Source organism: Mirounga leonina, unplaced genomic scaffold (genome assembly GCF_011800145.1).
Source record: "Mirounga leonina isolate KUSES-001 unplaced genomic scaffold, KU_Mleo_1.0 Mir_114, whole genome shotgun sequence".
Lineage (NCBI taxonomy): Eukaryota > Metazoa > Chordata > Mammalia > Carnivora > Phocidae > Mirounga > Mirounga leonina.
In genome coordinates this window covers 47,058,110-47,074,051 of record NW_023270265.1, presented here as the reverse complement: position 1 = coordinate 47,074,051, position 15,942 = coordinate 47,058,110, and the positions used below count along the sequence as shown (strand labels likewise).

The window sequence follows — 15,942 nt, the reverse complement described above, 5'->3', positions numbered from 1 at the left end:
CAGGACGTCTCTAAAGCTCTGTACCTGTCCGTAAGGAACAAACAGAACATGCATTCCAGGAGGCCTCCACATTGTATGGGGTTCCAAAGAGAAACCTGAAGTGGGCCCCCAGTTGAGGAAAAGCACCAGGCCTGACTCCTGCAGTGGCTGAGCTGGCCTCTCCTGAGCCTGTCCTCGGGGCTTGTGGGCAGGAAGCAGGCCGGCCAGGCCGGGCTCCAGCTCTGACCTGTGTCAGAATAATAACAAAGACCAGGCCAGCCTGTCGCCCGAGGGAACAGAATGGGCTTCTCAAGGAGGGATTAAAAGGTAAGTTGGATCGTGGACAAATCAGGCCAACAGGCTTAGTACCCTGAGGTTTTGTCAACAGATGAATTTGGCTCTATTTTAAGCCATGTTATGTACCAGGACTTCCTGTTTTTCCAAAGAAACCTCTTGTTTTGGTTTTTTGTAATGATGGACTTATTGAAACGTTTGCTATTCGAGAGACCCACGTTGTTTTCCAACCAAAGAGTAAAACTGGGGATTTTGTGGCCGGGAGAGGCGACGCAGACACACCCCAAGAACGTCATTCCCCCGAAGACTGCTCATTCAGGAATATTTTAGCCTCGGTGGCCGATCAGTGAATGAACAAAGAGGTAATTGCCAGTCAGGGTCCTAGACGGATTTCATAGCTCAGAGTTTGGCCTCTTGTTCAGAGGGCGGCGGGGGCTGGTCAGAGGACAATTGAAAGGGGTTTTTTTGTTGTTTCTCTGGGCTAAGTCGAGCCATGTGTGTCTTTCTTTCTAGGAGCACTGGTCTGGCCAGTCAGGCCCGCGTAAATCCCACTCACTTCCTGCCGACCTTTCGACACCGACAGATGTTTTTTCTTATAAGTGTCATTAGGGTTCTCTCTACTCGCTGACCTCATCACATTTTAGTGGAGCCATTTTCCCAAGTTTTGTTTCTCAAATTCCGTTTACCCCATCCTGAGTTTCCCTCTGAGAATAAGATCACCCCGTCTGTTCTTTCTGCCACTTGCTGTTCTGCCTCTTGGACCTGGCCTGGGGAGCTGAGCCCATCCGGGTCCCGCAGCGCTGGGCAGATCTGCAGCCGGAAGCACCCGATGCCCCATGACCTGAAGGAAGCTGTAGCTTGAAGAAAATGTCTAATGGAGACTCACAAACCAGGAGTGCAACAAACGACCCACCAAGTCCCTGTGAGAGCGAACCTTCCAGAATCTCTAGGTATTGCACGTGGATGTGTGCCATGACTGGAGCTCATCAAACACTGCGAGCCACGGGTGTGACCGGGAGGTGGGTCCCTAGTAGGTGACCTCATGGCAGCCTGTGTGACCTGGACAAGTCCCTGCCCACGGCAAGGGTTGGGAGTGATCGTGTCGGAGGTCCTAAACCCATGAAAGTCTGAAGCTGACATCCCTAATCCAAGAGAGCAGACCACCACTCGAGTGGACATGGTATCTGTCCTGGAGGCTGGAAGGTGGTGTTGGTGTTTTAGCCTTTACCTGAAACTCACAAAGCAGGCACGGCTAGGAGACTAGCAAGTTACTGGGGCACCCGGGTGGCGCAGGGGTTTAAGGATCTGACTCTTGATTTCCACTCAGGTCGCGATCTCGGGGTCCTGAGATCGAGCCCCAAATCAGGCTCCTCGCTCAGCGGAGAGTCTGTTTGAGATTCTCTCTCTCCCATTTCTACTTCTGTCATGCGTGCTCTCTCTCTCTAAAATAAATAAATAAATGTTATTTAAAAAAAAAGACTAGCAAGTTACTGGAGGGAGTGAGCCTTGAGCCATACATGGTCCCTGACCCCTTGGGCCCTGATTTGGGCTTCCTCTGGGCTGGGGGAGCACCTCTGTTCTGCGATCACCTGGGATGTTGGGGACTTGCCCGAAGTCATCCGGAGCCGGTTTGACAACTGAGGTGGTGCTGGTGTGTTTGCAGTGTAGAATGCAAGATTATTTTTTGACTTCGGCAGAGTGGAACTTGCTGGCGGGCTGCTTCTGTGTGTGGTGGGTGACTTCGCTCCCGAAAGCACCTAGAACAGTACCTGTCCCACATGAAGCACTCTGCGAGTGTTCCCCGGTGCTCAAGTCACAAACCTCCCAGCCATTCAGGACTATACTGTGGGAGCTCCCCGCTCCGAAGGCTGGGTGTGATTGTACCTGGACTCTGTTTTCCTAATGAGTTTACAAACCAGTCTGTCTTTGTTGTACTGATCTGTTGGCTTACTTGTGGGGGTATTCCCTCTAGGGTCTGGAGAGCTCCGCCTTGGCCGGGGGCCGGGGGGGGGGTGTTAGTTCTGGTTTAGGACTGCGGTAATAGCTAAATGAGATCTAGCTGTCACACATGTTTTCAGCCTGGCTTGTACGGCCCACGCTGGCTCCTGGGCTTCCAGATTCTTGTACCAGTCATGCGTCTGCACAGCTGCTGGTGAGAAGTGTCACGGGGACCCTAGGGGGTGAGCAGAAACATGGGCTGGGAGTGACCCAGAGTCCTTGAGTCTCACATTCTTCATCTGTGAAGGCAGCAGTTTGGATTTGGTAACTTCTCAAGTCTCAGAATGTTCCAGAAATGCCGTGGTTCCCAGAAAACATCGAGGCCCACACGTGTGTGTGTGTGTGTGTGTGTGTGTATGCGCGCATGCATGCATGCACCACGGCTCCACTCCATGCCTTTCCTGCCCTTTGGGCTCTGGGTGGGGCTTGCTGATACCTCAGAGCTCCCATCTGTCGTTCACGTTGCAGGAATGGGCTGTGTGTATGCTCTGAAACTCTGCAGACTGCCTTTCATGTTACCTGCATTCTTTTTCCTCTGATTAGGAGAGCTCAACTTTAATAGGAGCTGCAGTTCAAGGACCACTTCTGAGAATAGGAAAGCAACAGGGCCTGTTTATCCAGTGAATTGCCATGCTGAGGGTGGCCTGGAAGGCTGCATTCTTAATGTGGGGCCCAGCCCCTGATAGATCTTGTTTAATGTCCCCAGATTTATGGGTGAGCATGAGTCAGAGTGGAGACCCTGGGGTGCCTCCGTTAACTCTGTGTGCGTGCTGAACGCAGCCTGGAAACATACTGTAAGCATCTGAGGTAAGGGAACCCCACCGCCGGCTTTCTGTTCTCCAGGCCTGTGGGCATCGCCGATACGAGGAGAGTGTCGTGTACCCTGGAGTTCACAGACCTCGCGTCATCATGGGCCGCCGAGGACTGACAGTATTCTGGGGCTTTCTGTTAGCATTCCTGTCTTGTGGGTAACGCAAACCTGGTGCCAGGGCAGTACAAGGATATCATTTTTTTTATTTCTCCTGTTGAACTACTGTATCAGTGACCACAATGTGTTCGAAACCGTGCATTCCCAGATCTGGGGAGCAGAACACGGTTTAAAGGGAAGGTTAGGGCATTTTCTCTTTGTGTCTCCCCCTGAAAACACAGGTCTCTTTCAGGAGGCGACTGCTTGTGTATTGCGGGAGTTGGGGGTTAGGCTAGCAGCCCCTTCCTTCACCCGCCTGGCCCATTCTGATGGCCCGACATAGCAGCTGCTGGGTCCCAGCACCGGGGGGGGGGGGGTCCTGCATTTATTGAGTTTTCGGGCACACGGCTGGACTCAGGTTGACTTGGCATTGGTGTTGTGAACAAAGCCAGGGTTCTTGACAAATTGCATGGCCGGGACCCCCACCAAGGTGGTCCTGAGCTTCCCTGAGCATCACTGGTGCAAGATCCTAGAGGATTTATTGGGGCAGCCATCCCCAATATCATCAGTAGGCATGGATCAGTCTGCTAGGGCCACCATAACCAAGTACCACCAGCCAGGTGGCTTAATCAACAGAAGCGCATTGGCACGAGGCTCTGGAGACCAGAAGTCTGAGAGCAGGAAGTCAACAGGGTTGGTTTCATCTGAGGGCTGGGAAGGAAGGACCTCTTGCAGGCCTCTCATCTTGACTTGTAGATGGTCATCTCCTCACTGTGTCCACGCATGTGGTCCCTCTGTCTAAATTTCCCCTTCTTAGAAGGACTCCAGTCCTATTGGACTAGGGCCCACCCTAATGACCTTGGTTTAACTTGATTACCTCTGTAAAGACTGTATCCCCAAATAAGGCCACATTCCGAGGTACTGGGGCTTCTGACTTGAATGTCATTTTTGTTGTTGGAGAGGGGGCATAATTCAGTCCATAGAGCAAGACACTTACACCTGATGTGACTGTGGGCAGTTAGCTGAAAATGTGTGTTAAGCTTTGGGGTGTTCCGATACGGACAATAAGACCATAAATACGCAGTTCGGGCAGCAAGGATGGCTGTTCAGGAAGCTGCCTTCCCTCCCCTAGAGTGACATCTTGTGCCATTTGCACATTTCGTCAGTGCAGGGACATAAACATGGTGTCCAGATATCCCACCTTCTCCGAGCCTCCCTTCCTCTGTCCTTTGCCTGGGGCCCCAAAGTGTACAGCACCCCCATAAGTCAACTCAAAACAGATTTTTCAATGGCGATCACCTTGTCAAGAGTTCTTTAATAGGATTTCATGTAAAATTAGGATCTTTGGGCATCAGCACATGGTGAGCTGTAATTATCTAAACAGGTGATTGTTGGGGCGCCTGGGTGGCTCAGCTGGTTAAGCGACTGCCTTCGGCTCAGGTCATGATCCTGGAGTCCCGGGATCGAGTCCCACATCGGGCTCCCTGCTCAGCAGGGAGTCTGCTTCTCCCTCTGACCCTCCTCCCTCTCATGCTCTCTGTCTCTCATTCTCTCCCTCACAAATAAATAAAATCTTAAAAAATAAATAAATAAATAAAATAAACAGGTGATTGTATTCACGTGAACCATCCCATGGTGACCCTGTTTGTGAAGAACCCAGTTCATTAGGACAAGGATTCACACCTCCGGAACATTCTCACACGGAATGTTGCCGCCTCCTCCTCCTATTCAAGCAAGCTCTCTACACCAAGGGATATTTTAGCCATAGTTCAGAACATTCTGGGCTACAATAAATGTAGAAATTGTATTGTTTACCTACCAAAGATTTGGAGAACAGATCTGGAGCGCCCCCCCCTCCCCAACACCAGGGAAATTCTCCAGGAATACCTTACTACAGAAAAACAAAAGGAGCTCTTTAGAGGCTCCCTTCTCGAATTTGATCAGCAAAGATGAATCTGGGTGACGTAAGTGTCACCCGCTTCTCCCCCCCCCCCCCCACCGACTGCCAGCCGGCCCCTCCTTTGGTGCAGTCATGGATACAAAGTCTGCCCCGCCCCCCTGGGTTTCCAGTACCCCCCCATCTTCCATATTAAAACCATGTCGAGCAAAATGAATAGCAGCCAGTGGTTTTATTTCATTTTGTTAAATAGCGACATCTAAGATTAAGATTCTCCTTTTTGTGACTCAGGTTGAAAAGAGAAGGTCTGGGAAGCCCAGCTTTTCAGTCAGAAGACCTTCGGAGTTAGGGACGTCCGATTGCCTTAACCCTGCCGCCTGAGACGGGGCACCAAGGAAGCCCGCAGATGCCCCCATGGCTCCAGCCAGTGGCTTTTCCCGTAGAGAAATGTGGCGATGCGCTTTGGGTGTTTGTAAAGATCCAGATGTGGAAGAGCCATCGTCAGAAAGGAAACTCCTTACTCTGTTCCTGAGGTCTGAGTTGACTTTCCTGATACCTGCCTTTGTGTAAGCGACACCTCATTTGAAATGAAGGATGGGCCACCCTCAGGCACTTGGAACACTCCTGTCCCAGGACGTGCCTGCTGATCGAGTCTTGAAGTGTGGGCCCCTCCGAGGGGGCAGCCATAAGCTGAGTTGTGTGACGGGGCCTTCCCTGGGCGCCGGGCGCTTTCTCCCAGGCCGGGCCGGGCCGGGCTGCAGGGCTGCTCGGGGGTGTACCTGGTTTGGTCCTCCGCTGGCTACTGTATCCCTCCGGCACCAAACTTGGGAGGCTGGCTCACCCTGCTCCTTCAGGCGGGTGGGCAGGTTCAGAGTGAACTCTTTGAGCTGTTTCTTAGAGGTCATCTTTCCAGACACCAGCTTTTTGAAAGTGAACAAAGGGACCCAGCCAGCCATCGTTCAGATTGATAACTTTATTTCCAACAGACCGACTTGAATCCCCTCTCCTGCCAGCCTCGGAGCTGGTGGGCCATGCCTGGCAGCCTCTTTCTGTTTCTCCTGGGCCATCAGGTGGCCCACACACCGTGCTGGGTTGTCTACCCCAAAGTGGGCAGTCGAGGACCCTGCTCCAACTCAGTGTGTTTTGGAACATGATGGGAAGGGGCTTGTGTCAGATGCAGAGAGCAAAGAGCAGGAGAGACTTCTAGGATGCTTCCTGGAGAAGACTGAGTTGGTGGCGAGGTGGGACACCCCGGCGCCTGAGTGTGGGGTTCTTCAAAGACCTGACCTGCCAAGTCATGCTGCCCAGCGGCATCCTGTTGCTATGGCAATGCTGGCTTTGAAATGGGGCTAGGAGAGGGTGCTGGTCTTCGGGAGCTGTGGGGATTGGATGAGGCATGTGCGTCACCCCTACTTCAGCGTCCATGAACAAAACCAGCCCCCCCCCAACCTGAACCATCTGGGTGCCCACAGGTGTGGAGAGGGAGCCGACTTACTGCATCCGTGTGTGGGCTTCTTCGAACGTGGTCAGAGAAGGCTGGTGGGGTCAGCTCTCCCTCTGCTGTGCTCATTTCAGGGGCCCAGGGAGAAGGCCCTGCCTGCTGGTCAGAATTCATTCCCGAACGTAGTTGGAAAAATTCATTTGACCTCCTTCTCTGTTAGTGTCTCCCGAAAAAGTTGTGTATTCTGAGGTCATCTGTGTCTCACAACACACTGAGGCTGGGGGTCAAGGAGAATTGCACAATTACCAATTAACCAGGTGTATGTGGTACTGAGCCTCGTGGTGGAAACCCTGACGCGCCTTTGCTCGGTTTCCACCTCTTCTTTCCTCTCCTTAGAAACTACATCCCTGCCAAGTTGTTTTCATTTTTCATCGCTATGGTTCATTCCTCACTGATGTGTCTTTAAACAAGAAGCATGGGCGTAATGGAAAATCATCCTTCAGCGTGGCCGTGCCCTTCCTGGATCCATGAGCCACCTCATCGGCTCACTCAGCTCTGAAGGTGGGGTGGCCTGCCTGTGTTCCCTTTTCCCCAGGTGCTCATGGTCCTAAATCTAAAAACATCCCTGGTTTTAAGGTTGATTGGAGGTATCTGTTCTTTTTGCATCCGGAGATTGAGGGAAGGTGCAGTGTGCCATCGTGAAATCAGCTCAGACCTTTCCTTCTGGAGGTATCTGGTTTCATTTTCTCCAGGTTCTTGGTAGAGTCCAAGTTGGGGTTGAAATGAACAGGGTGAGTCCCAGCATAGCAGCTCAGGGCTCTGGGGCCTGGGAAGGCCACGCCGAGCGAGCAGTGCCCTCTGCCGGCCAGAGGGACCCATCGCTGGGCGGCCCGGCCTACTCCTGGGAAGGGTTAGACCACGAGACAGTCCGCCCCTCACTGGTGGTTTCCCATTAGCTTTGCAAATGAGCCAAGACTGCAAAGAGCGTCCCCTCACATGCGGATTCCGGACTGCACGGTGTCAAGAGACAGGCAGGCTGGAATCTTCAGAGGGGCAGCAAAACAGTTGTGTCCCCTGAGGAAGGCGGATGTTCCAAGAGGGCAGCCGAGGAGGCAGAGGTCTTCAAAATCTAACATTGATTTTTTTTTTTTTAATTCAAGATCTTGCCATTTGTTTGCCAACTAACTAGTTCCATAAAATTGTCCGTATTAGGCATTTAAATACAGATGCAATTCATATGTTAGAATAAGCAAATAATCCAAACTGCTTTGAAAGTGTTAAATCTTTACTCTCCACCCTATTCCTCCCCCATCCCACCCTCCATTCAATAGGCTATTTTAAAGTTTGTTTATTGGGGCGCCTGGGTGGCTTAGTCAGTTGAGCATCTGCTGGCTCAGGTCATGATCCCAGGGTCCTGCTGAGCTGGGAGCCTGCTTCTCCCTCTCCCCCCACTCATGCTTGCTCTCTCTCGAATAAATAACTTTATTTTTTTTTAAGATTTTTTTATTTTTATTTTTAAGTAATCTCTACACCCAGCGTGGGGCTCGAACTCCCAACCCCATGATCAAGAGTCACGTGCTCCTCCAACTGAGCCAGCCTGGCGTCCCCCCGGTAGGCTATTTTAAAGTTAAGCACAATGTTGTGTACACTCTCCGATCGCTGTCCCCTGGTGGCTTCTGCCTTGGTTGTCCTCCAGGTCCAGGCCCTTAGTGGCCGTTAGTTAGCGGTGCTTTTGCTCTGCACTGAACCACAGCAAATGCACACGGGTGCACTGTCTTATCACAGGCTGCAAACATCACCTTCAGGTGACCTTTGGGGCACTGGAGTGGCCACCCCAAAAGCCTCACCATGCCCACGGCCCCTCTGCAGGCCTTTCATGAGAACTTTCTGACGTTCTGGTTGCTTCCTCTGTATGGTGTTCACTTTTATTCGCTCAGATGCAAATATTCTACAGTAGTTTCTTACATCCAGTATGTAACAAAAGAGGAGTTATCCGGTCATAATGGAACTTGAGGATGCTCCTCCCTTCACCCTGTCCAGGCGAACTTCTCAGCTCCAGATCGGAATTGTCATGCCCGAGGAGGGAGAGGTCAGAAAACTGGGGAAGGAAAAACCCCATCTGTGTTCCCCTGGTTCCTCGGTCTCAGCACCATGGGAATAAAAGGTGGTGGTTTACGTTTCTTAATTTAAATGAAAATTTGTTTATTTGCCTTTATCTTTTTTGTTCTGTTTGCTTTTGTTTCTAAAGACCATTTTATTATAAAAATGAATATATTAATTTTTGCAGCATACTTGTGAGTGAAGTGCTTTAAAAATGTGTGAAAATTCTGAACACGGGAGAGTCCCATTTCCTTCAGCGTGGGAAAACCAACACTTAATTTTCATTATGACACAAAACAACCAATTAGGAAAATCATGAATCGGTGCTGTTCCAGTCCTCTATTCTTGGTGATAGTTGTTAGCAAGTGAAAATATTGAGAATTCTTGAGTTTTGCATTTAACGCCGGGAAAGGTATTTTCATGTGCTAACAGTCGTAACCAAGCAGAAGGACTCGCCCGCAACTGTTGGCGGAGGAGCTGGTCTCAGCACAAGTGTGGCTTTGACATTGGCTCCTTCTTGGGGGCAGCCTCCGGCCTGACAGGACTCACGCCCTGGCCCTGGGCTTCCTCGTGCTAGAAGACTTACTTTCTAGGTGGGTGACCTTAACAGGCTCTTCACTCTTCATCTCTCTCCCTCCCTCAGAGCCCCAGGGAATATTTTGCTGAGGGGCCGGTCGGAAAGCCTAAAATTCCAGGCCCACAATTCCTTAGCCTCACATCCAAACTGTAGAAAGTTCTGGAACCTTTAATTCTTTGGTAACCCGTTTAGCAGCAGATTTTTTACCTGGCCTGAATTGTTGAGGGTAATTGTATCCTGTATGTTCATCCAGTTGGGTGAGCATATTCTTGTGTCCTGGTGCAGAAATTCTAATGATTGATCTGGGGGTCTACCATAATACGGCGTAGGCACTCTCTTGCTTCTTAAAGATCCAAATGCTTCTGACTTCTGAAGCTCGCCTGGCCCCTGGGTGCTGGATAAGTGCAGTGGGCCTCTGCTAATGGTACTTGATGTTGGCCGTGCACTTCTGATGATCAGAGGGTGGGGCCCGTGGAATTGATGGAGGGCATGTGACCAGGGTGTGACGGCGTGACCCTGTCACCCTCGGGTCGGGCTGCCAGGAGTTCCCTGGGGGAAGGGTGAGCAGCCTTACCAAACGGTGTACAGGTCTGGCTCCAGGAACCAGAGCAAGGCTTACCTTAGTCCTGCCGCTTACCTCCTTCTGTGGCCTGGGGTGGGCGCTGTGGGGCTGGGAGTCACCTCTACGCTTAGGATATGCCACTTGATGTCCGAACCATTGGTTTCCCCTTTCAAAAAAAAAGAAAAGAAAAAACCTTAAATATGCCCAAAGCTACTGAGGAAATAATCCAAGAGCAGTAGTAGGTCTGAGACATTTACAAAATTGACTTCAGTGAGCTTATTTCCCACAATTGATCTTCCCCCCCAAAAGCTTCCTTTTCTTCCTTAAAATGCAGTTTTAATAATTTTGTTGTTCATTGTGCTAGTATGTCAATCATTTCCCGAAGGCTAAGCCAGTGTTTTTCCCGTTGATCCCTGACCCCTATAGAATATTTCTTCAGATAGACTTTACCGAACAAAACCCAGATCCCCTGTACAGAGGATTCTACCCAGCCGTCTCCCCAAGAAAGGAATCTGTTGTTCCAGTTTGGCTTCTGAAAATGCTGGAACAGGTCCTTTTGGTGGTAGCCTGAGGACCACTTGACTCCACTGGGTCTCGATGAAGAGTCGAGAGTGTTCTGGGCAGTTGGCCTCGGTGGATCAGCATTGTCAAGGCACTAAATATGCTGACCTTGGCCTGCCAGCAGGTACCTGGCCTGCTGCCCTGCTGGGTCACTCCCAGGTTGGTGAGCAAGCCTCTGGCCATCACTAGAGCCTTGTAGGATGGGGCAAAGGAGACCTGAGGAGTGGTGCCATCATCCCCTCGGGGATCCCAGCTTGGAAAGGTGGCAGCCGTTGTTGTACCCACGCTGTTGGGGGGCCGTGGGGGCCTTTTCTCCTTGCATTGGATCATCTCAACCTCTCAAGCCGAAACTCTAACCCCCTTGCGGGCAGAACCGTGCAATATATTGAGGACTCATCGTACAGCTTGGTCTCTCTTTATTAACGTAATGTTTAAGTAGATTTCCTTAAAAAGAATTGAAGGCGATTGTCATGGTTTTAGAAGAATTTTCATTTGGAAAGACATCAATTACTGGGTGTAACTTCTTATCGTCTGCCTAATATTTATGGAGACTAGGAATTAGAATAAAGAAACTGAGGGCATATTTTAAAACTTGTGATTTTACGAATGTAAATGAGTAAGGACTCGGGGTTTCTGTGCGTTGTGGAGTTTGGTCCGGGCAGGTGGGCTGTTAATGGTCCTATTCAGTAAAAATCAATCCACCCAGATTTTAGACCTTGTTGGATGAGGGGAACAACCCATTTCTCTTGTACTCGCTTTTGGGTGTTTGTTTTGTGTTTGATAAACAAGCAAGTGGTCATAAAATGAAGTGCACTTCCTGTTTGCTGCCCCTTTTAAATCTCCAGTTTCTCTTGGAAACCCACAGGGAACACATCTCCCACCCTTGCGGCTGCTTTCTGGTGGCGACCAGAATCTAAGTACTTTTCTCATGCAGGCATCTTTCTCCTTCTACAATGAACCAGATTCACTGACCTTTCAGCCCTGGATCACCCCTCATCTCGAGCTAATAGAAGGTCAGGTGGGCCCTTCTGTGGTTTGCCCTGCAATTTTAGGATCTCCCTTTTGGAGGAGAAGACGACGGTGGTTTTTCTGTAAGATTTGGCATTGGTGATCCTACTTGTGAGAAGACCTGACTTTCCTTCTGACCCTTCTCGAGTTCCACTGAGGTCGCCCTCCCAGCCTCAGCCGGAGGGAGCGGTGTCCACTGCTGGCTACCGCGGGCAAGGAACGTAAAAACATCCCTTTTTTTACAAACACGGAGCCTGCTCCCCCCTGTGACAACACCATGACCGTGGTTCGAAGTTGTATGGTTTGCACTAAAGAAGGACAGTGGGACACATCCCCCCTCCTTTTTCTCTTCTTTGTGTACCTCGATTTGTTGTTAAACACGGACTTGAGTGATGATTGTGGTGATCAATTCAGGGGCAGAAAAGGGCCTGATTTGTGAGTGGAGACTGGTATAAGGTAAAGGCGGATGGTGGCTTTCACAGCGGGCGCTGCCCGGGGAGCCCGGGGCCGGCATGGAGGGCGCAGGGTGCTGGCCATCCCCGTGTGGACACCAGCTAGAGACCGAAGCTCGTGGCTCCACTCTGACGAGGGCCTGTCCCTGTCATCAGGAAGAGGGGTATGCTAGTTAAGTCCTCATAAATAGCTTGCTCCCCGGGAGAGCCAAGGAGGAAAATGTCACATTTCATACATTCTTGCTTCAAAAGATATACTGAGGGGAAAGGGACGAGGCTCTGTGAATCAGCGGTCACTGCCACGAGGTCCTGACCGGGCTCTGCCTGGTGGCCTTGTGAGTCTCAATTCACTGTCAGCATGGGCGGGTGCCACAGCCAGGGGGAGCCCCACAGAGGGGCCAGCATAGAGACCCCCCCCACACACACACCCAGCCCCAAAAATACCCAGATGTGGGAGTCCATTGCCCTTTTTCTTCTTTTTTTTTTTTTTTAAATAATAGGACGCAGACTATTTGTGTAAGGCGATGCCTGATCTTTCCTTTGATTGCATAATCGAGATTCTACTTATCAATTTTTCAGGACTCCATCTAATTATACAAATTAAAATTCAAAGCAAAGCAAAAAGAATGATTAGGCCTCACTTGGGGAATGGGAGGAGGAGGGTGTGAAAGCTGGCTTGCCTAGGATGATAATGCTGTCATTTTTCATCTCTAAGGCACTTCACAAATATTAACTAATTAATTCTCTCACCCCTCGGCTAACACGAGGTTCTGACTTCACGCGGTCATGGAGGAGAGGGGCCACAATACAGCCTGATGAGCAGAACTCGGGACCCAAGCGGATGGAAATTGCCAGGCCGAGCTCTGGGGCCCGGGGCCGCCCCGTGGGTGTCTTGTGAGCACCAGCATTCGTGTGCAGGGTTGAGGCCTTGCTGTCCCTCTGTCTGGGACTCTTGTCTCCAGTTTGCTTGAGTTAGGAACCCCTTTCGCTCCGTGCCTTTCCTAAAGCCCAGTAAAAGCAAAACCAGAATTTTTTATAACGTGTCCCTCACATCTGCACCGGGGACCTCCCAAGTGTTGGTTGACCCACTTGCTTTCGGACAGCCTTCATCCCCTCCCTAGTCTGGTGTGGCCAGTGCAGGTTTGGGGAACTCCCCAGGTTTGGGTAGGGCTTAGTATCCCTGGGATGTTGCATTAATTATTTATGTGATTGGAAATTGTGCTTTTTCCTAGCTCTTTTAAAAAAAAATCGTGTAATTATTGCCATAAATCTTTGGGGTGCGCCTCATTGCTGGGAAATAAGCCATTAACTACCAGGAAGTCTGCCTTCTCCTAGTCAGACCTGTATTCTGACCTTTGATAAAGTAACTCCCAGCGTTTTTGCATAATTGATGACCATACATAATAATCCTCATTATTAACCCTGGAGCCTCACTTTTGTCTTCTATCCCCCTCATTTGCTGGGTAACTAAGGACAACTTTTTCTGTGCGTGTGCATGTTGTTAAAATAAGACCACAGCAGTGAGTCAAAAAAGCTCGGACATTGTGGGGGGGCAGATAGTGACTTGTGGCCTCAACTGGTACGTTGGATGAGCAGGAAGTGATGGTCAGAGCCTTCCAGAACACTACCCCCCCCCCAGCCTCCCTCCCTCGTTTCTGCCCGAAATGCCGCGGACGGGCGTGGGCCCGGTCGCCGCTGCCCGGTGTCAAGGCCAGCAGCCTGGACACGGCCGTCACGATGCCATCTGTGGCTCCCTCCAGATGCCAAGGAGGCCCAGGAAGGTGGCCCTGGACCAGCACTTTGCTTAAGTGGTTAGGTGGCGCGTGGCTTCCCGCCCCATCCTCTTACGGTGGGGTCAGGGCCAGGTGTCGTGCTGAGCAGCGGCTCTCGGGGGGAAGTCGCGTAAACTGCCTGGTGGAAGGCCTTGAGAGAACTTGTCCTGCAGCCCCAGCTGGGTGTCTGTATCTCAGTGCCAGTGGGCCTGGGACCTGATCCCCTGATGCTGTCCCCCCCGAGGCTCCGCCCCTCTGTTCAGCACAGGGCAGGCCCAGCTGGCCCCATAGCGTGGTCTCTGGCGTCGGAGTACGAATTACTAACAGTTCAGGTTGTCGGCAGTTGGCGTGGACGGCCCTGAAGTTAAAAGCACGAGCTCTAGATGCTGCCATTTACTGCTTGCAGATGCAAGTAACAATGCGTCCGCTCCCTTCCTGTCTGAGACGGAGCGTGGGAGACCGGGACAGCGGACTAGAACCACCTCCATCTCCCGTGTTGGAGGGAAGAGAGCGAGCACTGGTGGCAGGTCCCCTTGCAGGAAGGGGCAATAAAATCCTGACTGACCTGTTGTCCTTGCCCCCAGGCTGTCCAGAGAGTAAGGATTCTTTTCTCCTTGTTTCAGGGTTCATAGTGGCGTAATGCCCGCAGACTCCTGCGCGTTCCCCTAAGTTCTTAGAGGACCGCTTTGCCTTTTGAATCAGAGAGTTGCAAAGTTCGATAAAGAATGGCCCTTGTGGATAAGCACAAAGTCAAGCGACAGCGATTGGACAGAATTTGTGAAGGTAAGAGCCAGCGTGATTGGCGGTTTGTAACCAAAGGTGCGTAGTCCCGCCCTGGAACCCTCGCCCCGCTCACCGCTGACCCGTGGGGACCTGGTTCCCGGTTCAGACTGAAACCCACTGCAGCCAGAAACCACCCCCGGCCCTAGCACCCCCCACCCGGGTCCTGGGCCTGACCTGCCTGGCCCAGACCTGACCTGCGCGCAGGGGTGCCCAGCTCCCGGGGGAGGGGGTGGGGCTAGGAGGACAGCTGGGGAGGGAGTGGCCCTCCATCTGTTTCTTGCGCACACCCTAAGGTGACCCTGCAGATGAGAGGACACCATCTAACAGGGCCATCTTTTTTCACTTTCTGAGGTTCTGGACTTTTATCTGTTTCCGATTAAGGTATTCCCAGTGATGAATTCCAAGATACTCCTGAAGAGCCCAGCGTTGCCCCTCATTATGTGTTCACATCCCTGGTATCTTTGAAAATGTCTGGAAGTGTTTTATTCATGAAAGGAAAAATAAACATAATTAAAATCTAATGGAAACCTGGGGACGAACCTCTGAGATGTTGATTAAACACCATCCCCTCCTAATCAGGGAGCGGGAAGAAATCCAGAGCGCACGGCCTCGGGCGTGGGGTTGAGTGCTCCTGGCAGCCATGGCCGCGCTGCCCACTGGGTCGGCCCAGCCTTGTGACTGGTGACTTGGCTGCAGGGTCTGTGATGGGGGCTGCAGAGGACAGCCCCCCACCACCCCCGCCCGGCAGGGTGGGCTCTGCAGCTCCCCCACCCCGTACGCGCTCGCACTCTGCTTGGACCACCAGCTGCGCACATGGAACGGTTGGTCCAGCCGCACGGGGTGGAGGCATCAAGGACATGTTGTACCGGGTGACTGTGTGCCCGGCAAGAGCTCCGTGACACCAGTTCACTGGCCCTCCCACAGCCCTGGGTTCTGCTGCCGTGTCAGGGGTTTGGGATTTAAAGGTTTTGCTAAACATGGCAGAAGTTTGAAACCTACAGAAAGATCGATGGACTAGAAGGGACACTGAGACTCCCTTCAACTGCATGTACCAGCTGAGAACATTTGCTGTCACTTGCTTTCCTATAGATGTACAGATAGTGATACGTGTGTGTGTGTGTATGTGAATGGATGGGTGGACTTTCCAGAACCATCAAAACGAAAGTTGAAGATGTGGCAGTTCATTCCCAAGGACCTATGGCATGTGTCCCCTTTTAGGACCTCTCCTGATGTAAACACAGTGCCATAATCCCCCCCCCCCCCCCCGCCCAGGGGACTGAACCTCACTGCAGCATTCTCTAATACAGACCGCCTATTTTCATTTTCCCCGTGCATCTGTTTCCAGCTGCTTGGTTTGTGCAGAAACTCATCAAGGGACCCCTTTAGTTGCCATGTCTCCTTGGTCCCCTTCGTCTAAACATTTTTTCTTGGCCTTTTTGACTTTCAGAAGCACTGACACTCCTTGAAGAGCCCAGGCGAACTGCTTGGTTGGTCGGGTCCCACCATCTGGGTTCACCCGATCCTGTGGGGATTTATTCAGTTTACTTCTCACCTCTGGTGGAAAGGTGCTTCGTTTTAGGTTACTGTTCGGAAAACTTAGTGAATCAACTC

General features: G+C 51.4%; 1 protein-coding gene across 9 annotated transcripts in view; it reads left to right on the top strand.

The window, feature by feature from the left end:
• The window catches only part of CTBP2 (C-terminal binding protein 2), a 157,883-nt gene that overhangs the window by 94,518 nt on the left and 47,423 nt on the right, over positions 1-15,942 (top strand). For 8 of the 9 annotated variants that reach the window (XM_034985886.1, XM_034985900.1, XM_034985850.1 and 5 more), the window contains one exon: positions 14,172-14,331. The exons of the other annotated variant lie outside the window; for it this stretch is intronic. In XM_034985886.1, the coding sequence (XP_034841777.1) occupies positions 14,274-14,331 (58 nt within the window). In that variant the 5' untranslated portion in view covers positions 14,172-14,273. The remainder of the gene's footprint in view (positions 1-14,171; positions 14,332-15,942) is intronic. 9 annotated transcript variants of the gene reach the window in all.